At 45.3% G+C, this 18,211-nt stretch overlaps 2 protein-coding genes across 2 annotated transcripts in view; one reads left to right on the forward strand and one right to left on the reverse strand.

The window, feature by feature from the left end:
• Positions 1-4,739: 4,739 nt before the first annotated feature.
• On the reverse strand, positions 4,740-5,932 carry LOC120445779 (odorant receptor 59a). The gene is made up of 2 exons (XM_039626383.1): positions 5,208-5,932; positions 4,740-5,154 (listed from the first exon to the last, which is right to left on the reverse strand). The coding sequence occupies exons 1-2, from the start codon at positions 5,930-5,932 to the stop codon at positions 4,740-4,742; spliced, it is 1,140 nt and encodes a 379-aa protein (XP_039482317.1).
• Positions 5,933-9,010: 3,078 nt separating this feature from the next.
• LOC120445307 overlaps positions 9,011-18,211 on the forward strand; it is a 48,791-nt gene continuing 39,590 nt past the window's right edge. Inside the window, exon 1 of the mRNA XM_039625617.1 lies at positions 9,011-9,218. The gene's annotated coding sequence lies outside the window, so the exon portion shown is untranslated. The remainder of the gene's footprint in view (positions 9,219-18,211) is intronic.

Below are 18,211 nucleotides of genomic sequence, written 5' to 3' on the forward strand. Positions count from 1 at the left end.
TATATGGTCAGAAAGGCTTTCATCTACCTGTTACTTGTTGTTCAAAGAATTTTTTCGAGGTATCCCAGGTGGTTAACTTCGATTTGCAAGAAGAGCTAGAAACTTGAAGATGAAACGGCTCATTAAGCGAAAACGCGCATTAAAACGCGCTTAAAATACATTTAATCACTTGTTATCAGTCAAGCAAGGCCATAAAAGCCCCACGCGATTGTTTGTTTGTTTGCTTTCCGATGGGGCTGAGCAATCGGATTGGGCTCATCAAGGATGTGGGTGAGTGTGGTACGCATTTCATCAGCATAATTGTTATCACCCCCCCAGAAGCTTTCGGCTTTAACTGCTCATTATTGTCATTGCGATTCGGCGGCATTTTAAAATTCAATTGTCGAGACCTGCACGTGGCGCGGCCACGCCCCCGGCAGCCCAACGCCCACTGCGCACGCTGTGCAAAGAGGCACTGCGAGAAAAAATCAGCGTTTGTGGGGCAAATCGATGAAAAATACATGATTAAGATCTTTGGTTTTTCAATAACTTCAATATTTCTAATGTAAGGATTTAGCATGGGTTTTTTGGGAAAGCTTTATCATCTTAAAGATAGATAGGTAGATATTTCTCTTGGTGCACTGCCGTTGTATACCACGTACGCCCTGTTTATTCGCGTTTTCATCCACATTTTCCGCATATGTGGCCCGCAATGCCTCTTGGCCACGTTTGCTGCCACAGCGCGGATTCGGCCCATTTGCATTTCAACGGCACTGAGTTACCTGTGATTAAACGAAACTGCAGGACGCAGGACGCAGGACTGCTCGTAACCAGCTCATTCAGCCGGAGGATTCACGGCGATCATTTAACTCGTAATTGTGGGTTTATGCGGCTCTTTGGGGGTCACGCTTCCAACTTTGCAATGTGATAGTATTCAAAAGGTTTGGCACGATAAGTACATACATTCTACAGGATTTCTGCTAAATTAATGAGAATAAAACTGATTCTAGGCTCTCAAAAAAGTTCATATCCTAATCTTTTTTAAACCTGGAATGCCAGGCTAGGAATCACGTGGAGGATAATCGGTGAACTTTTGACTAAAACCTGGATGGCCCACATAGAAATCAGCATAATAGGTGGTGGGACTCCAAACTCTAACCCCAATTACTTCAATGTAATCGAAAGTGCATTCGAATTTAATTAAATCAGTTACTGTTTACAGGATTTGCACTCACTGCCCGCACATTGCAAATGCGACAAGCCCACGTGAGCAGCTTTCGATGCTGCTGTCCTGCTCTGTCCGCCGAGTGCCTCTCTTTCTAACGCCATCTCCCCGTCTCTCTCTGTCAACAGTGTCTGTCACTTGTTGTCGCTGTCAATTAAACGTAATCCCTTCGGCTGAGTTAAGTCCGCTCGTCTTTGTGAATTTTCGAGCAGTGCCAGAAGTCAAACTAATTTTCGACCTTTCCCCGCTCGACGCCTCATTGCCTCTTTGCCTCAAAAGTAGAAAAGTAGAAAAGTAGAGGAGTAGAAGAGTAGAGAAGTAGAACAGTAGAAGTTTGCTGGGCGTCGGGGCGCAAATAACGCTCATTAGCCGTAATGAGTTATAGTTGGACTACAATCCACATCGGACGCCAAACACTCTTTAGCGGCAATTATGCTGGGCGGAGGGCGAAGGGCGGGGGGTGCTTTTTATGGCCTGGTAGTCATAAAGTTTTGAGCTATAAATACTTTGGTCCGAAGGCCTTTGAGCCAGGCTTTAAGCGGGAAAGCGGGTAGGTGGCGGTAATTCGAGGAGTGAAAGAGTTGGGCAGATTTTCGGGATTTGAGGGTGAGAGGAGGGGGTATGGCTGCTTACTGGGCAGACCGCATATTGTTTGACATTTGGCACTGGGCCCCCCCAAGGATCCAAGGAGCTCTCCCAATGCTGAAACCGAGTAAGCCTCCATAGCTCCTGCTGACGTGCGTCGTCCGTCTCGCTCGCACGCCATGTGCCATCTCGCTTGCTCGCTGGCAGCATAGTTGCTGTTGTGTTATTGTCACTTGCCAGCGGCAGTCTTGTGTTATTCTATCCAAGTTTTCCGTCACACAACAAGGACGAACTTTTTGTTGTTAATTCGTGCAAGTTTCGGGCAAGTATTTACGTGCCTCGGCGCGAAAGAGAGGGGGCTAGGGCCCTAGAAAGAGAGGGCTGCACTCGCTTACAGGCCGCCTGCTGTGAAAGTTTTGTATGTTAATGGCATAGTTTAGGCAAAATGTTTTCACTGACGCCTGCCGCCCACTCCAGATTATACACCCACATTCATATCAACTTCCACATCCACATCCTCAAATTTTGGCAGATTCTCTGGCTCTGCACATTTGCCACGGCTCACATTGCCCGACCAAAATGAACTTTCACTCGCCACATCACCCCTCATCGCTCACTTAATGTGCCATTGGCCACGTTAAGTGACTTTCTTATGTCGGTTGTAAAATTTGCCTCTTTATATGGCAGCATATGGATCCTGTTTTCGCCACCATCCATGTTTTCCGTGCACTCGAAGAAAAACTAAGCTAGAATCCTACAAGTTCAGGGACTCACTTTTACTGCTCAGAACTTTTATGGTAGCTTATACCATAAACCTATGTTGTTAGGCAATTATTTTCCAATGATCTGATTAATTTACACATATTAACCCCCCTTTCTTTTGAGTGCAAGATAAAAGCTAAGCCAACATAGCTGCGGTTAAATATCGCAGCACTAAGAAAGCTTGTAATTTACTTGAGTACACCGCGCTGCAGATGTCCTTTTGGCCCATCCTCAGGTCGCATGTGGCTGTTGGCCAAGTTAAGCCATTGGCAAAACTTTCACCACGATAGTTTGAGCCGTTTTTCTTTTGATTTACTTTCGAGAATTTTAAACTTCTGGGCCAGCTCACTCGAATGTGGGCAACTATTAATTTCGAGTCAGGGCAGCTGGCTGTTTACAGTTGGTATACAATTTTAGCCAATTTTATTTAGTTGCTAATTAAATATAAAAGTTGGCCAACCAACCGATAGGGCAGAACTTACTGCCTGCACCTGTTTGCGCGCGTTTGTTCTGTGGTTGCTCATCAAGCGGCTCGAGTGGCTCACGTGCGTAACCACTTGATGCCCGAGAGCGAAGGATTCCCTTTATCCCCATCAGCACGGGCATCCTTGTGGCCCATGCTCATCCATTTGCCACTCCTGGCTGTCACAGCAACCCGGGCAGCAGCCACTTGCTGTTGCAACCGCATTAACATTCTGCTTAGCAACAAATTACATTCGGACGGGGGATGTGGGCAATGAGCCACTTCATCTGAGTGTTCTGCACTGCCAGAAATAAGTACGCTGTCTTGGGGCAACCAATAAGAAATGTACAACCAGGGAGGGATTTTAGGTAAGTGAAAGGCAGCATATAAATAAAACTTTAGTCGATTTTCGCTATTCCAGTGTAGGAAACGGGCCAGTTCACTTGAATCATCTCCCCCAAGTGCAATGGACTTCTCAAGTAACCGCTTTCCTGACTTGCAGACTGCTGGTTGATGCTGGGCAGCAACGATGAGCACGGAAAATGATGATGGCGATGACGAGGTACCCACGACGAAATGGACGAAATGGGCCAAGTGACCAAATACAATTTCCGGGTGAAGGCAAACAGCTGAGTCTGCTTAATGTACACAGAACTTCAGCGTGGCGAACTTCAACAAAACGATTTTAGCAGCTTGAGTTGTTGTTTGTTTTGATTAAAAATTAAGCATGTCCTGGGTCAGTTGGACTGGGACAGGGACTGGGACAGGGACAGGACCTTCGGTACGTGCTCGGCTTGGGGAATTAGGCGGCCTGCAGAAGTGAATGCGCTCCGTAATAAATTCAAATCAACTTTGGATGCCCGGCTACATGGTCATCAAATCGATTGGAACACAAAGTCACAAGTAACATCCACGCACACGCATACGCGCACATTGGAAAGTCCTGTCCCAGGATGCTCTTTAGTTTTTGCCAGCTATAAATTTTAGCTGCTGGGTCCCTTTTTGGCTTCCGTTTTACAATGTTCACTTTGCAGATCCAGCGCGGACTTTGGACCGACTTAAGCGCATTACGGACTCCGGCGGAGATTCCGGGACTCGGACTCGGATCCGGATCCGGATTCGAACGGAGGGCAGAGTCTTTTAATGTCCCATCGCTTGTGCAAATAAAGAGGAAGCGAGCAATGGCATTCGGATAAAGTCTTGTTAGCCGGACTAAGCAATTGATTTGTTCGTTTACTGCCTTATGCAAATTCCTTGATGGATTCGCTGATGAATAAGCAAACGTCCAGTGCAGCACACGTGGCGTATACTTATTAAGCCGGCAACTGGATAACGGGCAGCTAAAAGGCACAAAATCTATTGAGATAATCGAGCTATTATTCTTCTTCATTCCATTCATTACCTTTATGAGTTGTCGTCCGCTTCCGCTACTTCGTTTTAGGGACCGGAAGTACTGCGGCAGCCATTTTGGATGCAAACAGGGCAAATGGCTTCCGGCTGCAAATGCCGTTGATTGGGGTCAGGTCTTTGAGGAAAAGTCAATTGCAGTCATTGTTAAATGGAAAATGATTGTGGAAATTAATCTGTTTGCAAAAGTTAAGATGAAAAGCGAAATGATCGCAATTGTGATGGCTTAGAATGCAATTCTTGGCGGCACTTAATTGAATAATACCATTAGGTTTTATTCGAAACCATTTCACAAAGTGGAATTGCAGGTCTGAACTATTACTTCCTCATGCGAATAATGATGGTGAACAGGGAGTAGGCCCCCTTGAGCGTGGAGAAGAACGTGTCCAGGTGGATTCTCATCATCCCGCCAGCCACAGCGGTGCTCTTCTTCAGCGATTGCTCAACGAACAGCATCATTTTGCGCTTGAAGCTCCTGCTCTGCGTGTGCCAATTGCAACTGAAGGCCGCGTAGTGTAGCCGTCCGAACCAGTACTCGTTGTCGGTGCCGAAATAGCAGGACGGGAAGATCTGCAGCGGCATGGCCAGGGAGTAGAAGATGAAGTACATTCGCGACATGGGCTCGCTGACGAAGAAAACCAAGGCGGCTATGCCGATGCACACATTCAAGGCGGTCACTGTGAACTGAATCAGCATGGGCAGCGAAGTGAAGGCCTCAACGCGGCGGAAAAGCCTGGCAAAAAATAGAGCAGTGAATAGGAAACGCATTAGAATGAGGCTACCCACTCTAGAATATGCTTGTGATCGGTGATGCAGGCCTCCAGGTCCTTCTCCGCACATCTGGCTGGATCCAGACCCACCTCCTCGAATCTCTTGTACAGCATTTTGATGTGGGATGAGATCAGGCACAGCACCACCGCCGGAAAGCAGTCGCTCACATAGTTCTGGAGCAGCTGGAACGAGATGCCCACTATCTGATAGGCGTTCGCTATATAGTAGTTCCTCTCAGAGTGCAGCCAGTCGAAGGGAAACCAGGCGGGGTACATCAGACCGCGCTCCTCCTTGAACAGAAAGGACAGCTCGGCGAACAGGGCGCACGGCATGTAGATGCCGATGAAGATGTACAGCACATTCCGCAGCTGCACCCTCACCTGTCCATAGATGCCACGCTGCACCGGACCGGCGACACGCTCATCCAAGAGCCTCAGCAGACGCTCCATCTCCAGAACTTCGTGGATGTTGTAGGCGTAGAGCAGGCACTTCACCGAGCAGGCTGTACAGGTGGCAAAGGTGGTCAGGTTGAGGATGTCCTCGGTGAGGGTGCGATTGCGAAAGAGCGACATTCCCAGGTGCACGGGGTAGCACAGGGTCACGAGCAGATTCGACAGGATGCTGTAAAAGACGTATAGGTTTCTCCAGTTCTCGACCCGCAGATGAGCCACTCCCAGGTATCGCCAGGCGGTCCAATGGCTCTTGAAAAACTCCAGACTGTCCACTCTGACCTCTGGCATGGTTCCTTGAATTGTCAGCTTTAATTTTGGGTTCTCCTCACTTAAGTAGCATTTTGGTGATGGCTCAATCGGTGCGATTGCCCAATTATGTAATTAGGCTTGCGTGGCCAGCTCAATTAGAAATTAGACCACCTGCCGATGAGCTCAGGCTTCCCATTCGTTTATCCCTTGGGTCCTTACCATTTAGTTTAGTTTCATCCATGTTTAGGTAAGAAAAATTCGTTTGTACTAATAATTCGCCAACTTTAATACTTTTAAAGATGAAAAACGATGCTGTTCAAAAACAAAGCAAAGCTAGTTCGGAAAATAAACGTTGTAATGTGAAAAAGCATTAATGCCATACAAAGGTAAAATGGAAAAGTTGTCAAAAATTGTGGCGACTGTGTCCACATTGTTGTACAACAATTTGCACTCCATGCTGATTTCAACAATGGCAACTAAAATGCGAAATTAAACGTGTCATAGTTTCAGGTGAGCAGTTTGGCAAAGCTTTCGTCGCTTTCATAATTAATAAAACCGGCGAGCATAAATCTCCATTATCGTTTTCGACCCACTTTGCATGGCTGCTTTTGTCAGCGGTTTTTGTCGCTCAAAACACGCGCTAGAAAGTATGCTACAGAATTTATGGCGCACTCGCTGTCAATTTTACAATTTCACAATTTTACAAGCGAACAAGCGAACATGCGAATTTATGGCGCATTAAATTATTCGCTACGTAAAAGTTCCAGAGCCGATCCGGGACTTACTTGATATTTCCACATGGTGCATGCAATTAGCATGTCCAGACGCAGCCGAGCAAAAAACATGTTGCCATATTGTTGACAGCCCCATAAATTGTTGCATGCACGTCGAAATGGCAGCGGGCCAAGCAGGACACCAACATCCGGCAAAGCGGCGGCAAATCAGGCAGAGGGTGCGGATTTAGGGGCGGCAAACAACCTCATCGCACATACGAGTATGCATTTAGATGCATCGCAGCTCGCTGTTCGAGCACAATCTAAGGTCTTAATTGTTGCATTTTTCCACAAAATTCCCAGCGACATTGTCACACTCTGTCTCCCATTTACTGTATGCAAAATCCCTCGTCGCCATGTGTGAGTATACGTATGTAGGATGTGGATGCGGATGCGGATGCCATAACCCAATTACAGCGCATGCCGCAAGTTGCTCGTCGTATTTGGGTGCATTGACTATTTTGGCGGGAAAGACGCTGCTCCAAGGCGCTAAATTTGATCTGTTAATTTGGGTTTAATTAAGCGGAAACTTGAATCACTGATTGACTTTTCGACAAATTCCTGACTAATTGCAAATTTGTGTATACATTTCGAAATAATAGATTTGGTTCTCACATTCCGCTGCGTGAATGTGATGCCTGTTCTGATTTTGGCAGCAACTCAATTAAATGCCAAAATAATTCGTGATACCCATATAATGAACATTTTGGAAATGAGTAAAAACAGATTCAATAATCAACAACATAAATCTAATTTAAAAAGAACAATTTGTTTCTTTCCAATAAAGAGTAAAAACATTAAACTAGTTGTGATTTTATTATTTCCCAATGACTTAAATTTGCTGTTTAAATAACTCGACCAATTTGAGTTGCAGCACCCTATCGGAAACCAGCAGCCCCATTTGCATGCCACGTGCAACTTGCATACAACATTAGCTCCCATGAAATGGGGAGCTCGTTCGAGCTGCTGTCAGCAAATTAGAACGACAACAATGTAATTATCATAATTAAAAGGCAGCCCCAGTTTCCCAGTCGCCCAAAAACCGAAAACCAAAAACCAAATGCCCAAAAACCCACCCATCCACGTGCTCGCCGAGGGAAAAGTGCCGTGGAGCCCACCGACCGGACACGGCGGCCATGAATTTCCTATTAACAGCCGTTCCCAGTGACAAAAAAAAAAACAACGTGCAAGATTCACGACGGAGGTTTTTTGCATGGCCTGATGAAGGGGGTGGCAGGGGTGCAGCTGCATAATTGGGCCAGGTCGCTAATTGTAAAACGGTGCGCATTAATTGCGTCTGCAGCGTTGCGCATTTTGCGGTTACCCTTCCGACCTTCCCACCGCCCCTCCCCCCCCCCCCCCCCTCCCTCGAGAAAACCGCGCTCCATCCGCTGTGGGACCGCAAATTGCGATGATGAAAGTCTTATGCAATTGCACCCCATTTATGAAGGAGGCGGTACGTGTTGCACGCGGGCAGCGGATGCAGCTGCATCCGCAGTGCGTTCTTATCAGTGCTTCTTATCAGCACGGTCTGCCGACTCGCAACTCACCACACTGGAATGCCGGACATGCCGAACAGCTGAGCAGGAGGCTCCTCACCGCTGCGCATGTCCAGGAGGCGGTGGCGAAAACATAGAAATGTGCTAGGTCCTTAGTTGAAGTGTAATCTATTGTAAGATTGCTCCCGAAGAAATAGAATCAAAGCTAAAGCAATTTACTTATTAACAAGATTATAAATAATTTTGGATTCTTAAGATTTTTGAAAATTAACACTTGTAGTAATAGAAATGTTGTAATATAAATGTTTTCTGATAATAATCTTCCTGTGTTAATGGTAATGTCTTAATCTTAGAAAACTAATTTGAATATTTCTCAATTTGTTTGCCTTAAGTGTATATAATATATTACTTTGTTTAACAAAATACTATTTTTAATAACATTTAATGACTAATTTGAGTTCAGCGGAGTTGCATGCAACAGTTTACGGTGCGCTGCCACCGCCACAAGTCTGGCTTATCAGAAGCGAAGTCGCCGCTTCCAGTCTAATCAGAAACATCGCTGGAAGGCTCTCGCCAGAGAGCGAGCAAGATTGAGAGAGGGAGAGAGAGCGGGCACTAACCTGCCTCAATCTCCAAGGTGGCACGGCTTTCACTTTCTCCAGCGCTCAGCTGCTGCTGGTCCACAGACCCACAATCAACGGCTCGGGTCGCCAGCGCTCGGATTTACCGTTCATTTCGGGGCGTGGTGAGTTCGCGAGCGAACGAAGCCGACTTTAAGGCTGGAGTTCCGATGTCGCGCGGCGCTTGGCAGTTCGCTCTGAAGCGCGTCGCGGCGTGGTTGTGCATGCATCGTGGGGTTCCAGGAGGTACTTTCAGAACTATCCCGATTCTATCGAGCCAGATCGCGTGTTTGGTGAAATGATCCCAGTGGTTTAAGACAAGTCTGCGACACGGGCAGCGACAGTTTTGTGATCGAAAAAAGCAGTGGGCGTTAAAAGCCAATTAATTCAAATCCATCCATTAATAAACTTAACGCGGAGTACCCTTTAAAAGGTATGTAGGCACAAGGAAACATGAATATAAAGCAAGTTCATTTCATCCACACTAGTGTAAGCCTCATATAAATCCAGCAAAGTCAACGGCAACTGTGGCTTAACCACAAAGTACTGCCAAGCAAATGAAAACTGTGAAAGCCAATTGGTTATCTGTGCCTTTAACCTGATCCTCTGACTGCTCCTGTGCGAGAGTTGTTGTCCACTGGGCGTATACGTAATGCCATTGTTCGGACAACAGCTTACGCAAATCGCATTCAGTGCGACTCAAATGTACACCTGCATCTGTGCGCATTCATGGGGCAGTTGAGTACTTAAATACCAGTACATACGTTGTGGAACCATCGGCTGCTGCTGAACCAAGCCAGCAAAAAGTGCGGCTTATAAATGAGTTAACAAAAGCATTAAAATGTAGTACCCCCTCCTCCCCCCCACTCGATGAACAGATGCCTGCTGACAGCGGAGGCCAGCGGATTCGAAGGACGCACAGGAGTGCTGCCCAAGCGAAAGTAAATAATAAATTTCATTATCTTCCGCTCGGAGATTATTTTCAGACTGCAAATACAGCGATACAGCATTACAGCGCCGAGTGGGTGCAGAGCACACCTAGAGGCCTCTGCCAGTCAATTAATTAGGCGGATGCCAGGATGGCTCCTGTCCTGTCCATATGGAGCCATCCGGGTGGAAGGCACACTGAAATCACGCATACGCCGTGTGTGCGCTGTCCTGCCGCACTGACTTTTACTCGGAACTTCACCTTTATTTTCGGCCAACCTTTATTTTCGGCCAATTAATTAAACTCCTTTGTTTGGTTCGAAAATTCGGCGTACCAATTAACTCGGCGCCATTTAGCCAAATGAAGAAATTATGCTTCTTTGATGTCAGCACATTTCCTTGGCAAAGTGCGAGTGCCAGAGTTCGGGGTTTCGAACGACTTATTATGCGCTTCATTCACGTTAATTGCCATCCTCAAATCCCGAGCTTCTGTTCCAAGTCCAAGTCATTGTTTTAATTTGGGCATTTACCTGCACGCTCTTAGCCGGTGTTTACTTTCACTTACCCCAACTCATCCGCCCAGTAATACTTTACTTTGCATACAAATAGGCCAACTGGGCGCTTCTGCTTTATGAATGCAAATTTGCCCAGCCTCCTGCTGATGCCTGCAGTTCGCCATTGACCCATGCTGCGAAGGCTGGAAGGATTCGAGGATGGCAGGATGGGAGGATGCGAGGAGGCTGTGGTGTCACTGTCAGCTTCAGTTACTTATTTGCATACAGTCGGAGAAATGTGCAGGCAAAGAGTTCTGGACACTGAACACGGGGTGGACAACTTTTCGAGTGGAAAAGACATGGGCAAATAGTGGAAATTTAAGTTTCTGGTGCACACAAAACTATTGTCGTTTAAGCTTACATAATAGTTTCATTATGTCCTCGAAATGTCATTGATTATGTATCTAAAATATAATACTTGTATTTTCTCTTATGATTCAAAGTGTTTCCTTTGTTGGATTAGATGAATCAGTGGAGTGTATGATGTATTTCCCACTTTCTCCGAGTGTTTCATTGTCAACAAAAGCAGCACAATACCGAAAAAGCTGCGAATAGCTACAAAACTCGGAAAAAAGCGGCAGATACTAACACCCAACGTTCTACGTTGGCAGCTGCTTTGCCTTCCACTTACTCGGCGTTTACTTTGCAAAGTCCTTTTTTTTTAAAGGCTCCTCTAAAATTCAACAGATATTCTTGGAGCAAACAACAACGTAAAGCCGTAGAAAGCTACACGTGTTTGGGCTCAAATTTCATTGAGATTCGCGCTTAAACAGATCTGATTTTCACTTCCTAAGGACCTCCTGTGGTTTCCACATTTATCCACATTGGTCAGTCGGCGACTGGACTTGCATAATGTGCGAGACATCTACTTAATCCGCCTTTCGGAAATTTAATTACGTAGGCGGCATGTTTGCATTTATTCACTTGTGTGTACATTGAAAACAGCTACATGTAAGCAAAGTGTAATTAAATCAAGACTGCACCTTTAAAGTGGATTTAACATTTCGACAGCGCAGCTGCTGTTCGTTTAGTGTATTTGGGCAGTCTGTGGACGTGTGTTTCATTTAATTATTATTTTGATTAAGACCTTAATGCATTTGACCATTTACAAAAGCCTCGTAAATGTAATTAAAGTCAAGAGATAATGCCATATTCGGGTGCCTCGACTATAAGATACTCGTTACTCTTCAACTTAACATTCCAGAAATTATAGTTCCTGAGATCGACTTGATATACCTATTACATATATTTCAAGGAAACTGGTATACCCTTTTACTCCTCAAGCACCGGGTGTAATTATCAAAAATAAAAATATAGGATAAGAATGGGAATGGCTAAAGTATTCTGGGGACTTAAACCCTATTTTCCCTCAACTTCAGGGACTGAACTTCAGAGTGTGTGAGCTACAAACTTGTGTCTTTCCAAAGCCTTGGCAAATCGGCTTAAATCGGATTTACTGTGGCAAGTTATTAATTATGTACGGGGCTTGAGTTCGAGCATTCCCTAATTCCACTCGAAGGATGCCTCCTTTTGCTCAAAAAGAAAGGAGGAGAGCAGCCCGCGAATTTGCAACTTGGTTGCATACTTTTGGGCGCTGTAGTTCTTTGCAACAAACTTCCAGTGAAATACCTTGGTATTGGAGTTGGTCAGTGGACATGCAACCAATTAACTTGGGACAACTGTGTTCACAGCTCATTTCGCAAAGCCCCATGGGCAAGCAATCTAATTGAACGAGCGAAGAGCAGGCGGACCAATTAAAAAGGCCACGAAAATGGGTGGAAAGTTGATCCTTTAGTGGGCATCGCTTGACACGCCCCATTGTTTAACAATTTAGATGTTTTTTTTTGTCCACCCAGTCCACCGACTCGTCCGCAAAATCACGTTAAATTAGTTATGATTGTGGCGTGTTAAGCGTTAATTAAACTCGCCTCGTTTGCGGTGCGGCCAAAGCATATCAATTATTTAGGCTATTTGAAATGCAGGCTTTGTACAGATTGACGGCCTGCTAAAGTCACGCCCTCGCACACCCACTCATTAATGGGTATAGATGGGCCCGATCTGCCCGATTGCACTCCTTTGAGCAGCATTTAGGGGTCAGCAAGGTAAGAGGTTGTTTACTCTCCAGCTTTGATTGAGTGCCCTCGGTCAAATTCTCGTTTATGGGTTTTGGCTTGCAGATGGCAGTGAAATATCGTATGCTACGTTTATACGCACAATTTGTAAGCCAAAAGTTAGTATTTAATACTCAACGTCCTTCACTGTCAACTCGATTCTAGTACCAAAAGGATATTTGAGTGCTAGACTCCTCCACTGGGAACACTCCTTTGGCGGTGGTCAGTGTAAGTCAGTGTAAGAAACGAATGACAGAATAATTGCCATCGAATGCCAAAGTTGAGTTACAATCTAGGCGACTAGCTCTCTTTTGCTGCCAGTCCATTCTGCGACATTTTCCCGCTCTTTCTGCAGATGATTTGTGCCTTTCCCTCGGCACTTTTCTTTTCCATTATTTTTTTTGTTTTAGCCCAAGGCAGCAGGTGCTTTGAGCCGAGGTTTCTTTGCCTTTCTGTGATTGAAGCGCTTGCAAATGGCAACAATTGCGGCAGTTCTCTAAATAACAAATGGCCAAAAGCGAAGAAGGCTGAGGTTGGTGGCAGGTTTTATGGCCCGCCTCCCTGGACGCTTTCCCTGCAACTTGTTTGGCCAAGTGTCGTTTCCAAGTTTTCCCCTAGTTTCCCTCTAGTTTTCCCTCTACTTCACGTTCTGGTTGAGCGGTAGGGCCTGCCTGCCCGGTTGTCCTGTAAAAGTGAATTATGGCGACAGTTGTCAGCGGAACTTTTAAGCTGCCTGCGAAGAGACAAAGGCAAGGATGCGTCTGCAATCAACTGGGGAGATGGAGTTTGGCATTGCGAAACTTCTGCCACCACGGGCATCGTATCATTTGTCAGACTTGCAACTTCCAGCCCCCCACCCCCCACGACAATTGAAGCTACGACTTGAGCAACAGTCAAGAGTCAAGGTTGCCGGCTGAATGTTGAAAGCTCAATGCAGACTTTGGGGCAAGGACACGCTCGCGAAAATGGTCCTCTTAAATTGTCATCTGTGTGTGACCCGCACATCCCAACAGCCTGACTTTCCTCCCCGGTCGTCCTGGTACAAAGGACAATGCCACGAAGGCTGGTGGCGCGGAGTAAAGACAAGCATTTCACCGTCACTTGACTGACAAGTCGTGCGTGTGGGCGTGGCTGCTGCCCCACATGCCCCCAACTTTCACCCCATTTTCCCTCGGTTATTTCAGCACACACGGTCCTCTGGCGACAGAATGGGCATGCTGCGTATGCGTTCGCAGGAGGATGTTATGCGAGCAATGAAGTGAAACTATTGGGTAGGGGAAAAAACATATGAAAACAGATATGCCCAGGATGGAAAAATGATATTTCCGATAATGAGCGAACCGAAGAGCACACATCAAGCGTAATAACATAGAATGCTGAACAATAAAACGAAAAGCAAAACAGAAAATCAACATTAAACGTATTTAGCTAGAACTGATACATTTTTGCAAGTGAAAATAATTGTCAAACGATCCACATGCTCAACTCAAAATGTGACAAGCTTGTGTAAAATCAGAATATAGATACCTTTCTTACCTCCAAGAGAAACCTTCAAGTCGAATCCAGAAGAGGAGCTCCTAAAACACCTTCTTTCAGACCTGGCCATATGTGTGTGCTTGTGCTCAAGTACTAACACACACACAGGCGCACACACATACCAAGGCTGGCGTTGTAAGGATACGAGTATCCTTTCGCCGTGCGGCCTGTATTATTTAATGACGCCATTGTCGTCAGCCCAGCCCAGTACGGTGTGTTCTGGGCCAAGTTGATGCGTTGATTGCCGGCTCACTTGTTCGTCGCTTTTATTAATTTACGAGCTGCGATAAAGGCGAAACCAAATGAAAATGACCCTTGGCGGCGGTGTGGTGCCTTCGATCGAGATAGAAGTGCATAAACCGAAAGTTATGTAACAGATGGAGATACATGGCCATTCACGGATTCGGATGGCATGGAGGAGTGTGGCATCCACCTGCTTGTTACCCCGGCACGTGTGCGTCAGTCCGCCCACGCCTTTCACTTTTTCGCTATTTCGCTATTTTGCTATTTCGCTCTTTCAACCAGACAGGCGCTGCACGGTGAAGGTCCTTGGAAATTGATTGACACGGGCAGGAAATTAAAACAGGTTTGCCTGTTGTCTGCTGTACGGCAACTCGGCTTTAAGTTTATGCATTTTCGGCACAACAAATCGGTGGAACACTGGTTAAACGGATAGCTGGCAATCCGACCGACGACGCAGACCATTAACGAAATTGGATTTGATTATTTATACATGAGCGAACATCGAGGAGCAACTCTCAGTGATCGGCCACAAAAAGAACGATGTCATAAATCACATTACACAGCACAACAAAGCACAAAAAATACAAAGAGCAGGCGGCGGGCACTCAGCAAGTTTCCGAGTAAGAGGAAGTGTTATTGATGAGCATTTAACATTTGTTATTTCCGCAGACTGGCTTTAAACTTTTCGCCGGGCTGGCGTCATCCGGGTATCTTTACGATGCGAATACCCCGCTTATTTCCACTCTGCTCGATAATTTAGTTAATAGTTTTAGTGCGATTCAGATTTTGGCAACGCCAGCGTTTCTCCACTCGGCCCATCGATGGAGATTCGCTCGGGGAGCTGGGGCAAATGGGATTTGGGGAATCTCCGCTTGACGAGGCCTGATGCTGATGATTTGCCTTTCTGACTGGTCTGTTTGGTCTGTTTGGTCAATAAAAGGGCAACGTCATGTTTTATATTGGCTCTCATGCTGTCGAGGCCCATAAATTAGGGCAAATTCCATTTGACTGAGCTTTGTGCCTTGCCTTGACTTTGCCTCTTTCACTACTTACTTTTTATTTATTTTATATTTATACTTTATGCGCTCTTTATTTTTTCAGTCGATTCGAAGTCCTTGCGGCAATTTATGGCCACACACTTTGTCCATTAGGAAGCCGCTTAAAGGGCAAACTTTCAAGGCAAAGCCAGTCCATTAACAATGGAAATAAGTTAAAGCCGCGTTCCACATGGCGTATGCGTAATTTGCCATTTCCTTTGCATTGCTTTCCACAGCTGGCTAGACAAAGTCTGGCCGCTGAATTTATTGACCTGCCACTGTGGCAAGGTCAACTGCGTTCGTTTTCCAATATTGAGCCATGAATTAGTGGCCAAAACTTTTGGCTTCCATCAACAATTTGCTGCTACTGTTTACAGAGATTAACTTCTGACCAGCACCAATTCGTTGCATAATTTTGAATATTTTAAATTCGTTATTATAATGAGTGTGATTTGCGAAAACCCAATTAACTTAAGCCCCCTAAAGGGTTGTGTTCATATTCAAAATACGTCTCGCAAAAATCAAAACACATAATTAGCATAATCCCCGCTTAATTCGGTACAAGATAAGTTTTTTATTTTGAATGTCACCAAAAAGGACACTCTAAAGTATAGCAATTTTGGACTGGGAACTCTAAAGTTAATGTTTTGGCAATTCGGATTTCGTGTGGAAGTGTGCAAAGTTTGGTTTACATTGCCTGAGCACATAATTCCGGTTATAAATTTCCCTGGAAATAAATACTTTCTCCGATTCGCAGGTGTATTCTCTTTCCCTGTAAGCCGGGATTAGGACAACAGCTCCATTTTGTTGGGGAGTGTTTACCAGTGCCAGCTACGACTGCTACGAGTATATCCTTTGTGCCTCCATGGCCCACAGCATCTGGAGCACGTCTGAGTTCCGTGGAAGTCTGTTACCGGGCAATTTATGCCCGCACGTATAAATAGAATTGATTTTGCCTAAGCATCGCGTATATTTTACCTGTGCAGGTGATTTAATGTCTGGCGACATAATCTGCCATTTGGCACTCGCTACCCAGCCATCACGTACATGGGCTGGCATCCTTATCGTCGTGTCTTAAAGCTGCGTGCAAATCCGAATTCATTTTCCCGGGATTCCATTATGTTAGCTGGGCCTGGATAAACAAAGAGAAGCACATGCACACACAGCCTCCTCCTCCACTCTCGAGTGTTTCTCGGCAGAGGAAAACAATTATGCTCGAATATCACTGGCACACGAATTGCTGTTCCGCAGACTTGGCAGTCTGTTCCGAATCTGATTAAACCGAAATTAATCCCAGGGGCCTGCAAACTATTATACGATTTACCGGGCTATGATGCCGAGTTAATATGGAGATAAGATTGCTGGCACTTGCAGGAGGTTTCAGATACCTGCTCGGCATTTCTAAGCCAACTCTCTCGATGCAAATGTATTTAACCAGCAAAATGGTAAAATGGGTTAGTAAACAAGTTGCAAACTCTTGGCAACTTTTTTAGCAAGTATTCGAGCTTATCAAACAGCAAACTTTAGCCCACATAACCTTTTGGGAAGCAGAAGACCGAACAAGTTCGCCTAATTCAAAAACATATGTAGGTGTTTGCAGGGAATATTTGCAGCTGAAGAGTACACAAAACAACATCAAATAAATAAATAAATACTTCCGGATACAACCTCCGGTTGTGTCCACAAATAGAAGCTAATGAAGGAAGCATTTCACCGCCCAACGAGAAAACAGCGAAAAAAAACAAGAGTTGCTTGTGCAATTTTTATTTTCATAAATTCTCAAATCATGTTTGCCAGCTCATAAAAACGCAGCGCACACGGCATTTTCCACCCCGATTTTTCCAGCTCGCAGGAAAAGCCGAGTAAGCCAGGGCCCAAGTGGCTCATCATCTCAGCAATTTGCCAGCGTTTTATATGATTTTTGTAGCTACTCGTAGTACTTGCTAGTGGCTCCACCGATCCCCACATCCCAGATGAGCTCGACTGTGGGTAGCGCGTGGAAGTGGGTTTACTGCATCATTTGTATGCAAATTGGCATTACACATTGAATGTTGCCACCAAGTTGCATGTGTGTTGCAGGCGCTGTTTTCGCAAGAAATTGAACTTATAATCCATCTCTTTGTGCGGAGTGCATTTATCAGCTTCTAATCAAAATCAATTAGATTGCATGCCATATCATTTGGATGCGATGCCAGCCAGACAGACCCCTTCTCGTCGTAACTGCTCCTCGTTGATTGGCAACCCGCCAGGCAGCCAGAAAAATTATCCAATTTAAAAGTCAAATGTCATTTTTTCGTATTCCTGGCACGCTGCTTCATGTTTGTAGCTGTGTTTTCCTTTGTTTTCTTTTTTTTTATTTTGACGCCATTGCCGACACATAATGTGAATTACCTAACAAAGGTGGTCCTGCTGATGAGTTGACGACGGGCATGAAGCGGAGCAGAGGGCGCCATTTCCATTACGGCCTCCGGAATACCCTTTCCAAAGGATGCGGATACTATCAGCAGAGGGTTGCTTTCTGTCCTGGCAGCAGGACTCTTTTGGAGCTTTCAGAAATGCAAGCTATTCCTTAAAGATGTTAATGTTTCTTGATAAATGATTTTAGCTTCATAATATCCTTCATTTCTCTTCGATCCTTTTGTATACAAAAGTGATGATTGAAATGTCTCTTTATGTTTAAAACGTACTCAAAAGGGTATTCCCACTTCGAGGAATGGAATCTTTGCGTTGCTGGAATCTTCTTTTGACGGGTTTTGCTTCCGCTTCCGTTTCCGCTTCTTTTGCTATTTTGGCAAAAGACATTTCATTCTTTCTTTGCCAACGACAGAAAAATTACCCGAATTTCATTTAACGCTCCAACTTTGTCACCGGCAGCAACAAGGACACTTCCTTGCTGTTTTGCCCATGCAAAGCGAATGCGTTGAGTTTGTTAATGTGTTTGCATAAATTTGCAGGAGTGCAAAGGAGCAAAATGCTGAGAGTAGGTTGTGTTTGCTCCTGAGTGAATGGTTATGGCAA

Source organism: Drosophila santomea, chromosome 2R, assembly GCF_016746245.2.
Source record: "Drosophila santomea strain STO CAGO 1482 chromosome 2R, Prin_Dsan_1.1, whole genome shotgun sequence".
NCBI classification, from domain to species: Eukaryota; Metazoa; Arthropoda; class Insecta; order Diptera; family Drosophilidae; genus Drosophila; species Drosophila santomea.